We start from the raw sequence: 17863 nt of genomic DNA on the forward strand, positions 1-17863 counted from the left end.
CTCAAAATTTAGTACTTTAATTTTTTTTTCAAATTATTTTTGTCTTTTCCATAGACATAGGCCTATAGCCTATGCCTACTAGGTAGGTCTATATAGGCCTATAGGCCTATAATTCGTGCTATAAAAATATGAATTAATTTCAACTACGGGTATTTTAGCCTCTTTTAGCCTACTATCGGCTTTGTCCTTTCTCATGGGTCCTCTACTTCCACCTCTTTGATAACATCCATGAACCTTTTCCTCGGCCTCCCGCGCTTTCTCTTCCCTGACGGTTTCATTGCCAGAATCCTTTGCCCCACATTTCTCTTGCCTCCGTCTGACAAGCCCATCCAAGTTTTTTTTTAAAAACAAACTTTGCCTCACCTTCTCATTTCTCAAATTAGTGCTATTCCCAACGAGAAACGTGGTGTGAACATTAGGGCCGTATAGAAAATAAAAATTGTAGGCCTACTCTGAAGATAATTAAGATCGAATGAGTTATATCATTATTATTATTATTATTATTATTATTATTATTATTATTATAAAAAGGCTAATCAATATATTGTTACCAGAATTTTGTAATTGATAACCATTATGAGAACTATGCGGTGTATAACACAAGAAGTTCGTTAGCTGTAGGCCTATAAAAATAAAAAAAAGCCATTTACGAACATTTAGAAACAGCCTAAGGACACCCGTACAGTACTCAGGCCTGTATGCCTGCCATCATGTCAACCAGTTTGACAATATCTTAAATCACAAATCGTATATCCCCTGTATTTTTTTCATCAATAAGATAACATCACGAAATCCATCTCAGATAGAAAAAAGAAATAGAGAATTGGCATAAATTCGCAATGCAACGTACGCGCATCATGCCTGCGAATATGCATGAATTTCTTAATTAAGATGAAGGAAGCTATTGCTAAAAGATTATTTATGTTTTCAGATTCATACAGAGGTGCAATTAAAATATCAGTATCAGATATGTGAAGCCTTCTGTCGTACCTTGTTTACCTTTAAGGAATTCTAACACTTTCATTGTGGATCGATATTGTGTGACTGAAGTGATGGGGATTTGCTATATAACATATGTCACTGCGTCGTGTGATTTCAGTTTCAGGGAGTGGCAGGCATAGTTATCTGATTTATCAGCTACAGACAGAATATAGCATGTTTTGCTGGCTTGCTGGATTTGTTGTCTTATCTATCGTATCTAAGGGTAAGTCTTCAGTACAAACTGATAAAAGATTGTGTGCTTTTTGGTGATTGGTGATTTTTATCTTATAATTCTTGACTCATTATATTACGAGTTTTTTTACTAAACGATTCGAAACACACTGGCAGCGAGCACTCCTAATAGAAACTATATAGAGATTAGACTGAGATCAGTTCTGTTTGTCTAAATTGTTGATAATATAACATAATTTGCCACGAAGTGTAGAAACTGAAATCAACGTCAGAAATATGTACATTATGTCATCTTTTCTTGTTGACCAAAATTGAAAATAATCATTTTAAAAAAGCGAATTATTTTATTTGTGCATCCCACTATAATATAATAAATAGAAAATTGAAATAGCATGATGCCCATCATCACATATACCCCTATAAGAATGCTTTTACTGGTTCAAAATTAAATGTAAAGGGGATCTGTTGAAAGGGTTGCCAATGCAGTTATATAGGCCTACATTGTTTTCAGTGAATTCCGAATATGCTTGAAATCACGTGCTATTGAGTGCAACAATTCACGTACAAGTATGTTTGATTTCTACCCTGAGTTCAGATGTCATTGGAAAAATCAGTGTTTTACCTGACGTACGTTTTTAGTATTGGAACTGCAGAGGCATTGGTAGATAAGTGGCGAGTGACTGGGGACTTATTAAACTCGGAGCGTTGCGCTCATAACTGTACAACGGCTGCCAGACCTGTTTGTTACGAAGTCTCATTATATAGCGCGATACCTACTATGACACGTATATCTCGCTAATGGGTTCTTTTGCGTGATTTGATTTGCTTAATAGAAATATGAAATCTGCCCACCACTGGAATTTTATCCAAGAAATAATTTCACGGAATCTTCCCAAGGGGGCGTGAGAATAAAATTGTTTGAATTCAGCTGCATTCACGCCCCTAACTCTATCCAATTCATCGAATATGAATAAACTTCATAGGAAGAGAACCTATCCGTGATTACATTGGTTGCATAAAGGTTGTAGGCTGTAGATTATAGTCATCCAACGGATACAGATGCATCTGCTCTATAAAAAATTCTGACCATATTTAGAACCAATGAATTGAAGTCGACATATTTCACCGTTGTATCCAAGATATAGGCCTACAGATGTGTATATAGGGGGTGGATACAAAACTTTAATATTATAGTCGTAGAAAATAAAAAGCAGTTTATTGCTGTGCGGCGTTTAAACAACAGCAAGGTGCCTTAAGTTACATTCCATTCACTGCAATTACAAATCTGTTGATAAAAGAAATCCTAAATAACCACAAACAGCATGTTATTTTATGATTGTCAGCATGAAATGATACGGATTCATTTGGACTCAAAGGTAATCCCATAATCTCTCTTTAAATGGGGAGTCATTCAGAGTTTATTTGAAGTCAAGAGAAATAAAGAATGTACATGTAGACTAACGCGGAGTCCTTTGGTGACAGCATGTATGATATTTCTCGCTGATTTCAGGGCGTCAACAGCTTAGTGAAGTGAGAGCGCAGCTGCGAGATGTTTTCATAAACATGTAACAACAATCTAGTGTTTTGATCGTGATTTTAAGGCGGTTTTACACTGGTTCATTTGGTTCATTTGAGGTAAAGGTACATGACTCCTGCGCGCAAAAATATATCTGTTAAGAAGATGAAGATCTGTATTGTTTCTATAATAACAATTAAAATTTTTCTTGGTTCTGGAATCTTTTAAGAAAAGGCGATTACGTAACAATCATACATCACAAATAGTTACAATGTACGCACTCAGAGAGCGCAGACATCCGAAAGGAGAGCTCAATTCTCATTTTCATCAATCAATTATTATTTAAGTAACAAATTAGCTGTATTTTTGAGTAAATAAATAATTTAACTAATGCATTAATACTAAACAGATAAATAAATACCACCGAAATTTAGCCCATTTCTGAGTTATCTTGAAAATTTGCTCAATGTCCCTCCATAACATTTTGCGTAATGTTGCTAACAGATAAACAGACTTTATTAATTTACAAATAAATTAATCATTGGATCGCCCCCCAAATCAAATCGTTTGTTGCTTGTTCCCCAACAGACAGTGTTTTTTTAATTAAATCATCAAAATCATCACCTTTTTTAATGTTGCTACAGACAAACGGACCGAAAAACATACATTACCTTTCTTGGCGGAGGTAATTATGACATAAGCTTATAATGAAAGAAGAAATACCTTGATATACAGTTAATTATACAGCTGAAGCGCACATTAGTCGTGGAACTCTCTGAACGAAAGAATGTCTCCAGTTTTCAGTAACTGTGTTGCTTTTAGACATTCCGTTTCAATCCTGGTTCGATATTTGTTTGCACCAGCTATCAATGTGAAAACTCGCCTTGCCACTCATGCATTGCTTGCCGGCATCGTTGCTTACGTGTCTCTCTCACACTTTAAGATTGACACACTCAAACAATCTGGTATTGATTTTAATGATATTGCAGACACTGTGAGTATTATTAAGTGGAGTGTTTCTTCTTATGAAGATGAAAAGAGAGACCCACAGAGAGAGACCCTATAGTAACTGAAAATGTTGACGTTTTGAAAGCCGGGTAAATCCAGAATCACCAAGTAGACCAGGCGAAATGTTTGGAACCTACTGGTAAAAATCAAGTAAAATGATTACTTATATTGATTAAGGGTTGCAGGGCCCCACAGCGAGTTTGGTTGTCACTTTGGCAACTTACAATATCTCTATAAATTGGTGCCAAATATCCACCAAACATTTTGATATATGTGCCAGTGCCAGCCCAAGCTGCACAGATAGCAAAATAATCACCAGACTTGCATGTTAATGGAGTCGCTTGTATGTGATCGTGACTCGTTTTATTTTCTGCCCTAATTATATACGCAGGTGGACGTGTGCAATTTGAAGTATTGAAGGTTTGTATGACAACTCTTCAGTTTCATTGGAAAAGTACCATAAAACGGATTTTGCTGGGGTAAATAACAATTTCCCATTCTTTCAATGGTAAATGAATCATTTTGACATTCTAAGTTAGCCTTTTTATAGTAGTCACTTAAGAGATTATTACCGAGGTAGCCATATAAGTAAGCCCAAGTGGTCCGATGGCAAGCACAGATTTTAAAAAAATTGCAATAACCGGCGTTTTGGAAATAAAATGGAATTTATTATATTTTTATGTGCTATTTACAATGTATTTATTGTGGTATTCCGAATCTCATATGAAGACTTGTTATCCTTTTAACCTTACTTCCCATCTTGAAGTAGTAATATTGTTCTTCTGAATTAAATGTGAATTATTTAAAAAGAAATGGATTCATTAATTTTATACACGAAGTGATGCAGAAAGCCTTTGTTGAATATGTCGCCTTGCTGCTTCAAGCAGTCTCTTTGAACAATGTGGAATGCATGCATGCTCGTATACAAAGCAAAGCCTTTTTTATTAAAAATTAAATCTGAATTATTCAAAAGGAAATAATTGATTCATTTTGTACATGAAGTAATGGCCTCGAGCCTCATTCTCCACTTGTACCAGTATTAACTAAATAGCTTGGCCACAATGTACACATTATAAGCTACACTAAGCAGGAAAAAACTACTCGCAGCCAAGCCCTTTTTTTTCTATTTTTTGACTTTCAGGTGTGCACTTAATAATGAAAGAGTTACTATTAGTATGATAGAGGGGTTTCCAGAAAAAAATGCTTTCGTCGTAAAGACCGTTTTCTCAGGCTTTTATTCCATCAGTGTCTATCCAAAATTCTCTCAAAAATTCAGATGTTTTCTGGAAATCAGTTCAGAATACATTTGATGTGGGGAAATTATATGCACAAGTACATGTATAGGTCCGAAATGTTCTGCAATACCATAGATTTACAAAACGCACCCTGGTACTGTTAATATAAACATGTGTGTGTGTGTGTGTGTGTGTGTGTGTGTGTGTGTGTTCATCCAATATAGGGTCACTTTTCCTCTCTGGGAACAAAACCAGGTCTGTTATTCACGGTCTGAAACACCACGAATGCATGAGTGCTATAAATATTATTTAATTTACTGATTTGTTCTCTATTTCGTCATCACGTAGGAAATGCCCGGATGTGCCAGCTCTGTGGTTACAACAAGACTGTTGCGTCTGCCCCAAACGGTGCCACAAATTCTGCTCATCATGGCGTGCATCAGGGAATGAACAACACGGATTGTCTCTATGGCAACCACACTGAGAGGATAGACTGTGGCCATGGTTACTGTGACGTCATGGATGTGTCTGTGACGAGAACACTGACGGTAATCATTCTATCTGACGTCGATGAATTCTGTATTTATTGCTTACATTAAAACTAGTTCTGTAAGCAACATGAACAACTTGTGTCACGTCGATTTGTTTGTGGTTTGTTAAGCTGATTATATAACTAAACCAAGAGTATTGCATTGTAATCATTATATTTTGGATATGATTCCTGTGAAATGTTTTGTATAGTTTTGATTTTTTTCACTTGGTTCCTTAATGAGTCAAGAGGATTGTTTGAACCATACCTTTATTAATATAATATGACACATTCCGCAGAAGGCTTACTTAAAGAGACAACTTTTCAGGGTAATACCAAAGTGGAAACTGTCCTGGTGTTTCGAACTTGTCGTCCGAATGTCACAGTTACTGGATGTGAGAACATGAGGGAAGACTCCCTGGTGGAAGGTTTCGCCGCTAACAAGATCGCACTTTTGGAACTTGTAGCTGCGGGAAACACCGATGCCATGGCAACCGGCACTGTTGTCAAGGGGACGAGATGCGCGTGTAACAGCGGAGACAACTGTAATGCAGCGCCTTCTGTGTTTATTCCTCAGGCGTCGCAGAGTGGGCTGATCCACAACAAAGCGGGGAGTCTTCTCCAGAATTCTCTTGTGATGTTCATTGGACTTACTCTTTTCGCCTTCAACAATTAATCATGTTAAGTCCACACAGGTGTAGGCCGAGGTCAACATATTTTACCTAAAAAAAATACAAATTTCAAAATTCATGCATGGAAAATAATTTGTAGTCTATCAAGCCATACATCCCAGCCACGCATATGCAAAGTATGATAAAGTGTAGGGTAATAATAAACAGATAGCCAGTGCACCTTTAATCATGATCTTAATCATACCTTAACATAATATGCATTAAAGTATTCAAAACGATCAAAATGCCTACGGACAGCTGCAATACTTTGATGTGATAAATGTATTACACGTGTTACCATTAACTAGAAGTTAGACAAAAAAAGAAACATCAAGCATGTTCTTGTATAAGGAATGTTATTCCAGTTTAAGTGCTTTGCACTATTCAAATCGGTGGCAAAGGTATTCGATATATATAGGTAGTAGGTATGTATAGTATGTAATTGGTGTCACTGTTATTTTTATTTTACTTGGCCAAATTCATCATCTAAGTATGCATACATTAATTGTGGCATTAATTCGGATTATTTGGGGTTCAGCGAATGAAACTACGAGTTAAAATATCTCAATAATACCTTCGTAATAAAATGTTATGACACCATCGATTGTGTGATTGTGCTAAATTTACCTTTTATATCGTCAAAGTAAACGATGCTAGTCGCATAGTGCGAAATAATAACTGTACAACAACCAGTACTGGATAGTTTTAAATGTACATTAACTCGGTGACATTATAAATTCATATGATCTCCCGATCTTTGCAAGTATCTGAAAAACAAACGCAAACGCAAAAGCCCATGTATAAAATTTCGGACGCAGGTGCGACATGGCATTGCGTCGTGACAAGTAAATCGAGAGAAATAAAGAGGCTTGACTTACTTCCTTCATATATCAATATCATAGAGAAAACGTCAGGTAAATGGCGTGTCTTCGTGCCTGCATGCACGACGGAGCCTGGGAAGTTTATGCCCTCTGATGCTATCGCAGTGTAATTATGGTTGAACGCTAATGTATCGGGGTGAAGTATCGCCGTCACCGCCTGAGTCCCATGTGAGGATGGAGATGAGAACATAAATGAGAATCGGCCTTAACTCACTAGATATCGAATCAGGGATATCAAAAGACATAAGTATTGTGTGGGTGGAAAGGTGCTCCCACAGGGAGACCCAGAATAATTTTCTAAAATTTGGACCTTTTGATGTGCGTATTTGGTGATTGTCCTATGCATACAATTAAGTTCAGTTAGATGTTTATTAAACTGTTTAACTATTCATTAAAATTTGAACAAAGAAAACCATAAATCATTCATAAAAACGTGATGAATGTCAACAGGGACATGTATATGCTATCAAAGTGCGCCTCTCGCTCAAATAATTCAATTTTTCTTATCTTTTGAAAGTTCCATTAAGCTGGATGTAAAAAGCTATATTTAAAAAAGCAACATTCTCAAGCGCATGGAGAAAAGCGTAGCCACAACCGTTTTTAATATCGCGTAACGTTAGCACTCTGAGTAAAATGTATGTATTTATAAAATTAAATTACTATTTTCAGGAAGCAAAAAGAGCATATTAAATACCACACCATCGTTGTTAATTATAATGCTTGAAATCTGACGCGATATCTTAGAGGAGTGGTAATAATTCACATTTCAAAATATTTCGATTAATTTAGAATTTTACTTACTCGGGGCCTGCTCGGTTGACATTCTTGTAAGAACACGAAATAGTTCCATAACGTGTGACCGTGTGTTGCGGGGAATTACGCCCTGCGTGGATTTGCTGCCCCAAAGGTAGGTGCTTTTAGTATTTTTAGCGGATTAAATAAAACATGTATAACATTTAATAGATTAAATGCATAAAAAAAATTCATTTAATAAAAATTGCATTACAAACGCATAATTGGCTTAATTTTGTATAGGGACAACTCCTTTCTTGTAACAGTTACAGCTGTTCATTCTACCCACGTGTAGGATTTGCTGAACATGCTCCGAAGGAAGACTAGTACACGAACAATGCAACGCGCTAAGGGACTTAATTTTCTCGTTCTTTGTGTCACTGTGTGGGTAACGGTAGAATCAGGTAGGTGTTTTCTGAGAAAAACACCATAAGATCTAAGCAACATAATTAAGACTAACAGTCAAACACGAAAGGAAAATATGCTTCCATCTCGAGCGATATAAAATTAGTTTTAAACTAATGATTTTAATAGATTTTATCAGAAGGCATACATTTTGGAAGGAGGTCAAAATTAGAGTTTAGTTCTTTAGATTCTAGTTGTTTTTAAGGATAATCTAAGCAAAATAAAGGTGCAAATGGCCAACAAATTGGCATCGATAACTTCATCTGATTTTCATGGTTACTATACAATCTGATCACACAGCCTGCGGACCCCCAAGCAGCCTCGAACAAGCCACATATTTTCCTCCAAAGTCGGCGTACCAGTCCGGAGAGTCAGTGACGTATGCGTGCGTCCCCCCCTGGATGTTAGTAGGCGGGAATTTCACCCGCACGTGCGTGGGGAACGCTTGGCAGGGAACAATGCCTGAGTGTGGCGGTATGTATGGTTTTTATCCATTGCAGTACACTTTCAGTTCCGTAGGCCGATTGGAGGGGGGGGGGAGATGTTCGAAAGAACTGCTTCTTTGGTCGGAAAAGGTCCACTGTGAATCAAAATGTGATCTAACTTTTTAACCTTTTCTCAAGTTGTGTCAACCAAGGGCAAAAGAGTTCAGTTTTTCGGAATAAGCCCCCAACCCCACCCACACTCATACACATAAACACACTTTGAAATAAGGGGCTACAGACCAGTCTATTATTAGTAATTACATTAGTAATAATATTATTTGTCGAATCAGATAAAAAGCATTTACGCATATCATATAATTATGAATTTTTTTTAAAGAAACACTAATTTTGTAAACTGACTGTCACATTTTTATGTTTACCTTTGTTTATTTTTTTTCTTTTTGCACCTATACATGTTCAGTATTCAAGGACATAAAAGTGATCAAACAATTCGTGCAATTCGTGGGTGGTGTCCGCCAGGCGGAGTATACCACGTTGGAGGCGTGTCTGACAGCTTGTAGGCGTTCCCGGAGCTGTCAAAGTGCTGATTGGCAAAACACACGACGACTCTGTGTCCACCACACCGCCAGTGATTGCTCCACAAATTACAGATACAGCCTGGGTGCAGCTACAACTCACTACGGGTTCTGTTTTGGTAAGTCTTACCAAGATTGCTTTCCATTTCCCCCTTATATGATTATTATATGCAGGGAATCGGATATTTATTTTTTCTTAAATTTGAGTAGACTTCAAATGTGATCATTGTGCTGAGTTTAAACACAATTTGGCGTTTTAATGACATAATTGGCCGCTGAATAAATCTGTGCCATAGTGCTTTTCTTATCCAACTAATATCAATATCCTAATTTAATAAGCATTTTGCCTATTTTGGAAACTGGATAAGGCAGCAACTAAAAAGAATAACCGAATTCAGTTATAACCTCTGGGGTTGCTACTGTTGTGCCTGCTTAACTAATATGTTGTACGAATCAACCAAGAATAAGTATTAATCAAAGTACCCAAATACTCAATTTAAGGTCGATGTTCCAGTTGCGCGACGGACAGGGGCGCATGCGTCAGTCAGTGGGATTGGCGCACAAACAGAAACTTCCGTTGCGGATGCTATCGTGGATATGTTGGGGCAAATTGTGAACTTGGTAATCAGAACATTGGCACAAACATAGTGCCCACTTGATAAAAAAACGTATTAGTTCTCCTGTCGACGTACAGAAAAGTTGAATATAAACTTCAGAGCACTCAGACATACCTCATTCACAGTAAATGAAATGGATCAAATAATTACGAAATCGATTAAATGAAAAACGATAGTGTTGTCGCTTTTCATTTCCAACTCTGACAATACTTTTGGAATATATTATTCTTTCAGAAACTTGCCGTGTTCCTGCCGTGAACTCACTCCACGTGACCGTCCCCTATAAAGCCGTGTACAAGCCGGGCGAGGTGGTACATGTGGCATGCAAGCCAGGTTACCGTCACACTGACGGTTCTCTTTTTAAACGACTCACGTGCAGCACGACACGTGGCCAGTTCAGCCCACCGCTGCCACCCTGCCTCGCTTTCACATGCAACGTCCCACGCGTAGATGCGAATGTGGAGCGCAGAAACAATGGCGATCTGTCCTTTGGGCAATCGGAGTTGCTATCGTGCAAGGACGGGTATGTGTTTCCCAGCGGACTAAAGCACAGTGCAGTAACATGCTTGGCCAGCGGTAGACTAGATCGACCTATACAGAGCTGTGTCCGTGTGACATGCTCTTTACGAGGCGCTGTTGCCAGGAGTAACGTTACAGAGGTGATGCCGAAGGCGGCGTATTACTACAAGGATGTCGCCTTCGTGTCGTGTACGCGCGGTTTACTCTTTCCGAATGGTAAGGCTACAATGTCGTTACAATGCCAGGCGAACGGAACTTTTACACCGGCTCTACCGCACTGCGGCAATTGTAAGTAATATATTTTATGCATTGTTAATGCTGACACACACTACTTTATATAAGACAAATTTTTGCATGGGACGATTCCCTGAATATTTGTACACAAAATCGTTTTTATATCTGAAGTGAACGTACAAGAAAAAAAAAGAATGAAATTCTAAATATATCATACCGTTATAAAGTTTGTTCCACAAATCACATGGTATCAATCACCCATAATCACAATATTCATGTTTTAATTTATAATTTTTGAGATACATTTTTTTAGATCGCACTGCAAAGATAGGCTTGTGGATCATCCTTGTGGTTGCGGTGGCGCTACTAATCCTGATACTCATCATAGTTGTAGCGGTTGTCTGCGTTATGAAGCGGTAATGAACACTGGACGTTGTTTATATTGTTATTGTTATTGTTATTTTATAAAAATTCTTAAAAGAATATTACAAGATGACTGACTGCTGTGTAAGTTTTAGGCAATTATAAGAATAAGAGTAATAATTATCGACAGAATGTATGTGTAGCAGCATCATGCCTGTTTTTTGAAACAAACTTCAGCGTGGTTACATTTAATGTTAGTTAATTGGAAGGGACTGGATATCGCAGAAACCTTTTTGAACTTTCTCTCTCTCTCTCTCTCACTCTCTTATGGTATATGCTTTTGTAATTGCATTCTTGACCTTTGCTTGTAGTAAGAAGAAGCACGGAAGAGGTGTCATTGGAAGCGCCTTATCGGACGAAACTTTGTGCCGCAGTAGCGTGTACGGTGAGGCGTTCACGCTCACCCGCTCACCCGATAGCGGCTTAGGCCAGGGCTACAGGAGCACCAAACCCTCCGGCAGTACTTCCAGTCACTACGATGACGCTTCCTCCGTTGACATCAGCAGCCTTTATTCCTCGCCTGACAAGTCGAAGAAAAAGAAAAATTCAGACAAGGAGAAGTATTTCCATTATGGAAACCACTGCGACGTCAAGCCAGGTGCAGCCGTGACATATGACAGCGTCTACATCTAGTCTTCACAGAGCAATCACATGGTGGACACCCGAGAACAAGTATGTTGGGACGCCATAGTCTCATTCTGGGGAACCGATATCTTCTAACATGCGGCGCCTGTACCGTTTGATTTAAAATCTTGTTGAGCATGATTTTACCATATTATTATTATTGCTAACAGTGCTGACATCTAGCCAAAGTTATTTTAATGCTTTTTTATTCATTTTAGTTATGGTTACATAGCTATCACTGCAATTTTAGAGGGTGACTCATCATGAAAGCCCAAATCCCCCCCCCCCCCATTCCTTACTCTTGCCATCTCACACAAGACTATGATCGATGCTGATAACGCCGTGACTGAATGATTGGATTGAAAAGGTTGCGAGAGGCTTCCAGCATTTTGTTTAAAAAGTTATATAAAAACATATATAGTTATTTGGTATTTAGATAATCAAATAAATTATATACAGGAAATGAGACCGGGCCAACTTGATATATCGAAGGAGTTCAACCTTCGTTTCATTATGATTTTAAAAACAGCACATCTTTAATTGCCCATCAATTTAATTTACGTAATCTATACGGCTTGTTGTGTTAATCATAAGTTGTATGTTAATGATAAGTTGGATTTTATTCCCTTTATTGTTTATACATTTCACTTAAAACCAGTTGTCGTTGGGCCTACTTACTGGTATAAGTTGGTTCGCGTATTGCAGTAGTTGAGACCAAATCACACTTTTTCTATACAACGCGCTGGTTGCTCTCCGTTGTGTTAAGAGTCACTCCTTCAAACTGACTTTGGTCATTCTTGAAAACTTTGATGTCTACTTTACAAAAATATTTTACCTGTTTTGGTTATTGACCAAACTAATCGAGCAAAATGGAAATATTTATGTATTTATTTATTTATTTATTTATTTATTTATTGTCATCGTCATGGGTATTACTAGATGTTAACAAATGATAGTTCAACTGACAGAGAGGAGCCCTGCACCAAATGCAAATTATATCTATACTTTATGTAATCATAAATTAAGCAAAGCGCGTTTATACTGAAAGATCCATACCCTTGTCAACAAGACAAAAATAGCGACGAGGAAGTGTTTTTTTTTTTTTCATTTATTTACATATCTTTGGTTGTTGTCAATTACAAATGTGAAGCAAGTTACATTAGAAATAGAAGCATGCATAATATAGCTAACGGCAGATATAGATGTGATAAACATAGCTTACAGCTTTTAAATTGCAAAAGAATTTCGTCTTGTGTTTTTACACGTTATTTACGTTACGCCTTTCTTTAAAAAGTTCTTAATTAGACTACGTTCACTCATTAAATTACCTATATTTCCAGTGACACATATTGCGCCACCTTTAAGTTTTAATGGTATGTTTTGCTTTGATTTCTGTTAGTGCAGACCTGTATTTTTATAATAACACCTCATACATATGTGAACATACACTATACAACTGCTGACTTGCATAAAACAGTCATGTGCAATGGTTAAGGTTTCACATCTTACGCCCTCATTTATTTCAACATGAGGCACACATATTAGACGTGCTTCTTATTACAGTGAAAATAAGGAGTGATTGAAAAAATGAATCAATAACATGTATCCCCTTGTTACCTTGTTTCTCTATTGAATGTGTAACATACAGCTTCATAAAATGTAACACCTCGCACAATGCACTTGTTGTAGCTTAAACAACAATACCTGGAACTGGTTACAGATCATACTTCAATTCTATGAAGTTCAAGGCTATCTTCCTGTACTTACACCCCCCTCCCCACAATCTCTAGATCCGTGAAATCAAATGCTGTAAATAAATGCGCTTCCAAGATCATTTTTCCTTACATTGGATTAAACCAATTTAATGGTAAAATAAGGGCATTTACTGGTACTCTCGGTACAAATGAATGGTTTGAGTACAGAACGCAATAACCTCTCTTATAAACAACTACCAACTACTAGAAGATTGGCATGTAGGACACCGAAAAAATAAAGGACCGTAATTTTGGTTAATTTGGGCAGCACAAAAAATATAAACTAGTTATCACACCACTTCGTAGAACAAGTATAGGTTTTACACGTGTGATATAACATCCATTTTCAGTGCTAAATTGAAAGACAGGACGTCTTTGCTGCTAACATATAAAAAATTGAGTACATCTAAATGATGAAAAAACGCAAATAGATCCATAGGATTGAAACGTGATTATTATTTGCTGCAAAGAAGGGGCCATCCATCTTGTTAGCGGAGAACCGCACTCGCGAACTGGGGAATAGTATATTTTAAACATTATTGATGGTCCTAGTTCTTTTGCATGGTGTATGAAGTAATATGTCTGAAAATAGTAGTATCCAAACGATCGAACATCAACTTACACTGTAAGTCATATATAAACAGTGTTCATTCTAGCACAGATGAGTGTATGCATGTAAGTATGTGTGTGCATGTGAGAGAGAGAGCGAGAGAGAGAGAGATTGGATGTATGATTAGAGAATTGTAGAATGTAGAACACGCCACGCCTATATTACGTGTCGACTTCCCTTTGACAGTCATCAGTATCTCTTAAAAGGTAAAATTTCTCTTTGTGTGATTATATAATTAAATATGGTATTTGTTTTTTTGTTTATTTCGGCAACTGCTGATAAACTTGCGCGTGACCTTATTACCGATAAAAACTGTACTATGACTTCAAAATGATAACTTTAATATTCAAATAAAAAGGATGAAAAAATATCAAAATGATAATGTGTCGATATTGTTTCCTGCTTGCCACACACAACGAAATAAAAGGGAAGGTAACAGAAATTGACCAAGAGCTGTGTGGGATACAGATCTACCACAAGCGACATAAGCTTTAAGAAGGCATAAAATGGGGACCAACACTAAGAAATACCATTTCAGCAGATCACATAGCAGACCAAAACAACGTTTCAAGACACATGGTCCACTGAACAAGATCTGGTCTTCTTTTGTTTTTCACCAGAAGGGTTTCTTGCCCTTTCGTATCTAAACAGTGCGACTGCAATACTTCTGTTCAGACAGCGAGGGAGCACATGTATAAAAATCTCTCCCCAGCGTTTCTCAAAAATCAATCGTTTTCCACCCATTGTACAATCTTTGAATCGTGGAATCTATCATATTCCATTTGACGTCTCATCTCTTCACTTTGAACGAAAATCTGACTAGGACTACGCACTGGAATACACGAACAATTCCTTAAATCTATTACTCATTAATATCAAAGCCTATCATGTCCTGTGCAGATCACCACTAAGGATTCGTTTGAAAGTCCGCTTAAATTGTGCATTGGCGAATGCATAGCAAAAAGGATTGATTGGGCTGTTCATGTAGCAGAACCAGTACGAAATCTCGTACAGCCGTATATGCACACAATCATAGCAAAAACCTAAAATAATAACTATAACGTGGTATGGAGTCCAGAACAATACAAATGCCCCCAATATTAGGGATATGGTTCTGAGGGCTTTTCTGGCTCGATTTTCAGACTTCGACTTGTTTTTACCTTGAGCTTTTCCTTTTTCTTTTCGTTTTTGGTTTTTACGTCTAAAATATGTTGTTATGTCGTGCCACTGTTGAGTAACCCTCTCCCTTGCTGATTTATGTTCATGGTTTCCGCTTGGTGGTTTTATTGTTTTAATTACCGGTTTGCCTTTCGATTTACTATTCACGGAAACTTGCATGCAAACTTTATCTTTATCGCCGTTGCAACCAACCATATTGGCGGCTCTGTGTTCAGTCTCCTTCGCCTTAAAGGACTGTCTTCGTTTCCAAATTGGAGACGGAGGCTCGTCATTGGACTGAGCAAGCTTATCAATGTGGCGGGTTTCCACAACGAGTTTCACATCCTCTCCAGAGGCAAACGATTGGAAGCTTTCTTGATCGATGAAACGAATGCCGTGACCTCGTTTTGGTGTTTCGCCACTGGAACCGCTTGTATCATGAGATCCAGCAGTTTGCGTCGACGACTCGTTGTCAAGGAGACTAGAAGGTGTTTGTGACACCGGAGTTGGGGTAGTCAGGTATTGCTCCCCCTTAGGTGTTGTCAAATGGTCGTCTGTCTTTTTATTTTTATGCCCATGTGCGTGATCCTTCCCGTGGTGATGATGATGGTGTCGATGGTGATGGTGATGGTGGTGTTGTTTAGGTTTATTCACTGGAGTTCCAGCGCTGTCCCCGTCTAGGCTGTTATAAGCCGGCGGAGGATGAGGGGCCGATTGACTGCTTGAGTCCTCCACGTCTGATGGGTAGGCAGTGCTGGAAGATCCCTCCTCCTCTTCCACTGCTGCTGTGGCTTTCTTATTCTTTAAGGGACTTATTGTTTCCTTAACTTCCTTGACAGACGCCTTCTTTGTTTGAGATATCCCAATCCCTATGTTCGTCATGGTTTGTCCAGCCATAGAAACGAGTGACGTCATCTTTTTCTGTTTTGCGGCTGATTTTCTGTGTAGATCCAAGGCCACTTTGTAGATCCCTGCATACAGGATTATCATCACGACCAGAGTTATCCAATAGTACCCTATAACCAAGATGGTATTAAACATTGGGCTGGACATGAATTGGACCCAACACTCTTGAGCAGGGACAGTTCTTAGTCCAACAAAGTACTGCCATCCTATTATAGACGTGTAGAATATAAGAATGGGTATGACCCAGGTGACGGACACCATCACATTCACCTTGTGTTCTGTTCGCCAGTTGCGGTACTTTGCTGGTATTTTGACAGAACAAAAACGGTCCACAGTGATAAAGAACACGGTGTACTGCGAGGCGAGGCAGCTGGTGTAGTCCAAGGAAAGCCACAAATCACACACAGTAGGCCCCAGCGGCCACTTGGCGTCCAACAATAAATACATCGTATACAAAGGCATGGAGAACAGGCCGATCAGTAGATCCGATACGGCGAGACTGGCAATGAAATAGTTTGATGGTTGACGGATCTGACGGTCAAGATAAAATGACAGCAGCACGAGGGAGTTTCCCAGAACAGTTACAATGCTGACAATACCGCCAAATATTGCCAATAGAACTGTTAACCACATAGGATGACGGAGTGTCCATTCAAATGTAGTTGTCTCGTTCGATGTATAATTGAACGTTAGATTTTCAGCAAGTCCTAGTATTTCCAAGCAAAGAGACAAGTCGAATGTCCCATTGCAGTAATATTCTGTCAAGGCCCTTTCTTCGGTTAGGTTGTCATTAACGTACTCTGGGAGCCGAGGGATCGGGGAGTCATCATTAAACGTGTACGGCGCGAGTTCATTCCTTTCAGCAGGACTCATGGCTGCCACAGATGGTACTAAGGGAACCCCAAAAGTGAACGGTGTTGTTAGCGGCAACGTTGTCGGCGTTGTGACGTTCATCGTAGACCGTGGTGTGATTTTGAATCGAAGACGAACCGAGTGGGTGATGAAAAGGATAGGAGCTCAGAATTAGATTTCAATTATTTTGGAGATCTTCTCTTGCCAGGTCGACCCATCCTTCCGCCGGGCTGTTTACACTAGGAACTACGGCCTTTCGCAGGAGATCCCTCAGGATTATTGAAAATATAGTCTTCTCATTGGCATCGTAATATCCCATACAAATTCCTTATTATCCTCTTCAATTTAACTGTCTCACTCTATGAATAGCGATTATGGCCTTAAGCTCTCCCGTGTCAACTTGAATAGCTTTGAAATGCCAACGCTTGACACTTCAATAATACGGTTCAAATCCGAATGATTTTCTAAAACAGTAATTCGCGGTCTCATATCCGCGCCGAATAACAGGAGAGCTCGTGGGTTTTATATCGGTACAATGCAATTCAAGTCCCTGTTCAATTTATAGCTCACGTGGAACCATCACGGACTTCTGGTAAAAGATTCCGCGACGATGATAGCTGCTTTTATCCCATCAAATATCTCAATCCACTTGCCAATATTTCCATCACTGCTTCCTGAAACAATAAGACAGCAAATTAGGCAAAGAACTCCTAAGTTGGATACCTATCGCTAAGAAAATAGCTTATTCATGGATTAAATTGTTGAACCATTGGAAACCTGACCTGGTGAGTGTGGCGTGAAAGGTCATCCAAATAAAAGCGAGAAGGCATTATTTGAAACTGGAAACAGAATCTCATCATGCAATGTTAAGAAAAGCTGTTGTCTATCAGATCTCTTCATCAGGACTCGTCCCTTAACGGTGACCGCACTGCGGG

At 38.5% G+C, this 17863-nt stretch overlaps 3 protein-coding genes and 1 long non-coding RNA gene across 8 annotated transcripts in view; 2 read left to right on the forward strand and 2 right to left on the reverse strand.

Annotated features, from left to right (window-relative positions):
• The first annotated feature begins 1090 nt into the window (after window positions 1–1090).
• LOC106158976 (uncharacterized) lies at window positions 1091–6852 on the forward strand. The gene is made up of 3 exons (XM_013535112.2): window positions 1091–1204; window positions 5281–5480; window positions 5790–6852. The coding sequence occupies exons 1-3, from the start codon at window positions 1156–1158 to the stop codon at window positions 6135–6137; spliced, it is 597 nt and encodes a 198-aa protein (XP_013390566.1). The 5' UTR covers window positions 1091–1155; the 3' UTR covers window positions 6138–6852.
• On the reverse strand, window positions 5717–7378 carry LOC147760698 (uncharacterized). The gene is made up of 2 exons (XR_015335343.1): window positions 7011–7378; window positions 5717–6183 (listed from the first exon to the last, which is right to left on the reverse strand). It is a non-coding gene; the product is annotated as an uncharacterized LOC147760698 (long non-coding RNA).
• Window positions 7379–8668: 1290 nt separating this feature from the next.
• On the forward strand, window positions 8669–12679 carry LOC147760699 (uncharacterized). The gene is made up of 6 exons (XM_087017148.1): window positions 8669–8684; window positions 9117–9350; window positions 9733–9852; window positions 10083–10655; window positions 10915–11017; window positions 11336–12679. Exons 1-6 carry the CDS (start codon window positions 8669–8671, stop codon window positions 11655–11657), a joined length of 1368 nt encoding a protein of 455 aa, XP_086873274.1. The 3' UTR covers window positions 11658–12679.
• A 62-nt stretch (window positions 12680–12741) lies between these two features.
• Window positions 12742–17863, reverse strand: part of LOC106155855 (muscarinic acetylcholine receptor gar-2) — a 64021-nt gene continuing 58899 nt past the window's right edge. For all 5 annotated transcript variants that reach the window (XM_087017976.1, XM_087017978.1, XM_087017979.1 and 2 more), the window contains one exon: window positions 12742–17602. In XM_087017976.1, the coding sequence (XP_086874102.1) occupies window positions 14898–17030 (2133 nt within the window). In that variant the 5' untranslated portion in view covers window positions 17031–17602 and the 3' untranslated portion in view covers window positions 12742–14897. The remainder of the gene's footprint in view (window positions 17603–17863) is intronic.

Source organism: Lingula anatina, chromosome 7 (genome assembly GCF_051362555.1).
Source record: "Lingula anatina isolate TDL-2025a chromosome 7, LinAna3.0, whole genome shotgun sequence".
Taxonomy (NCBI): Eukaryota; Metazoa; Brachiopoda; class Lingulata; order Lingulida; family Lingulidae; genus Lingula; species Lingula anatina.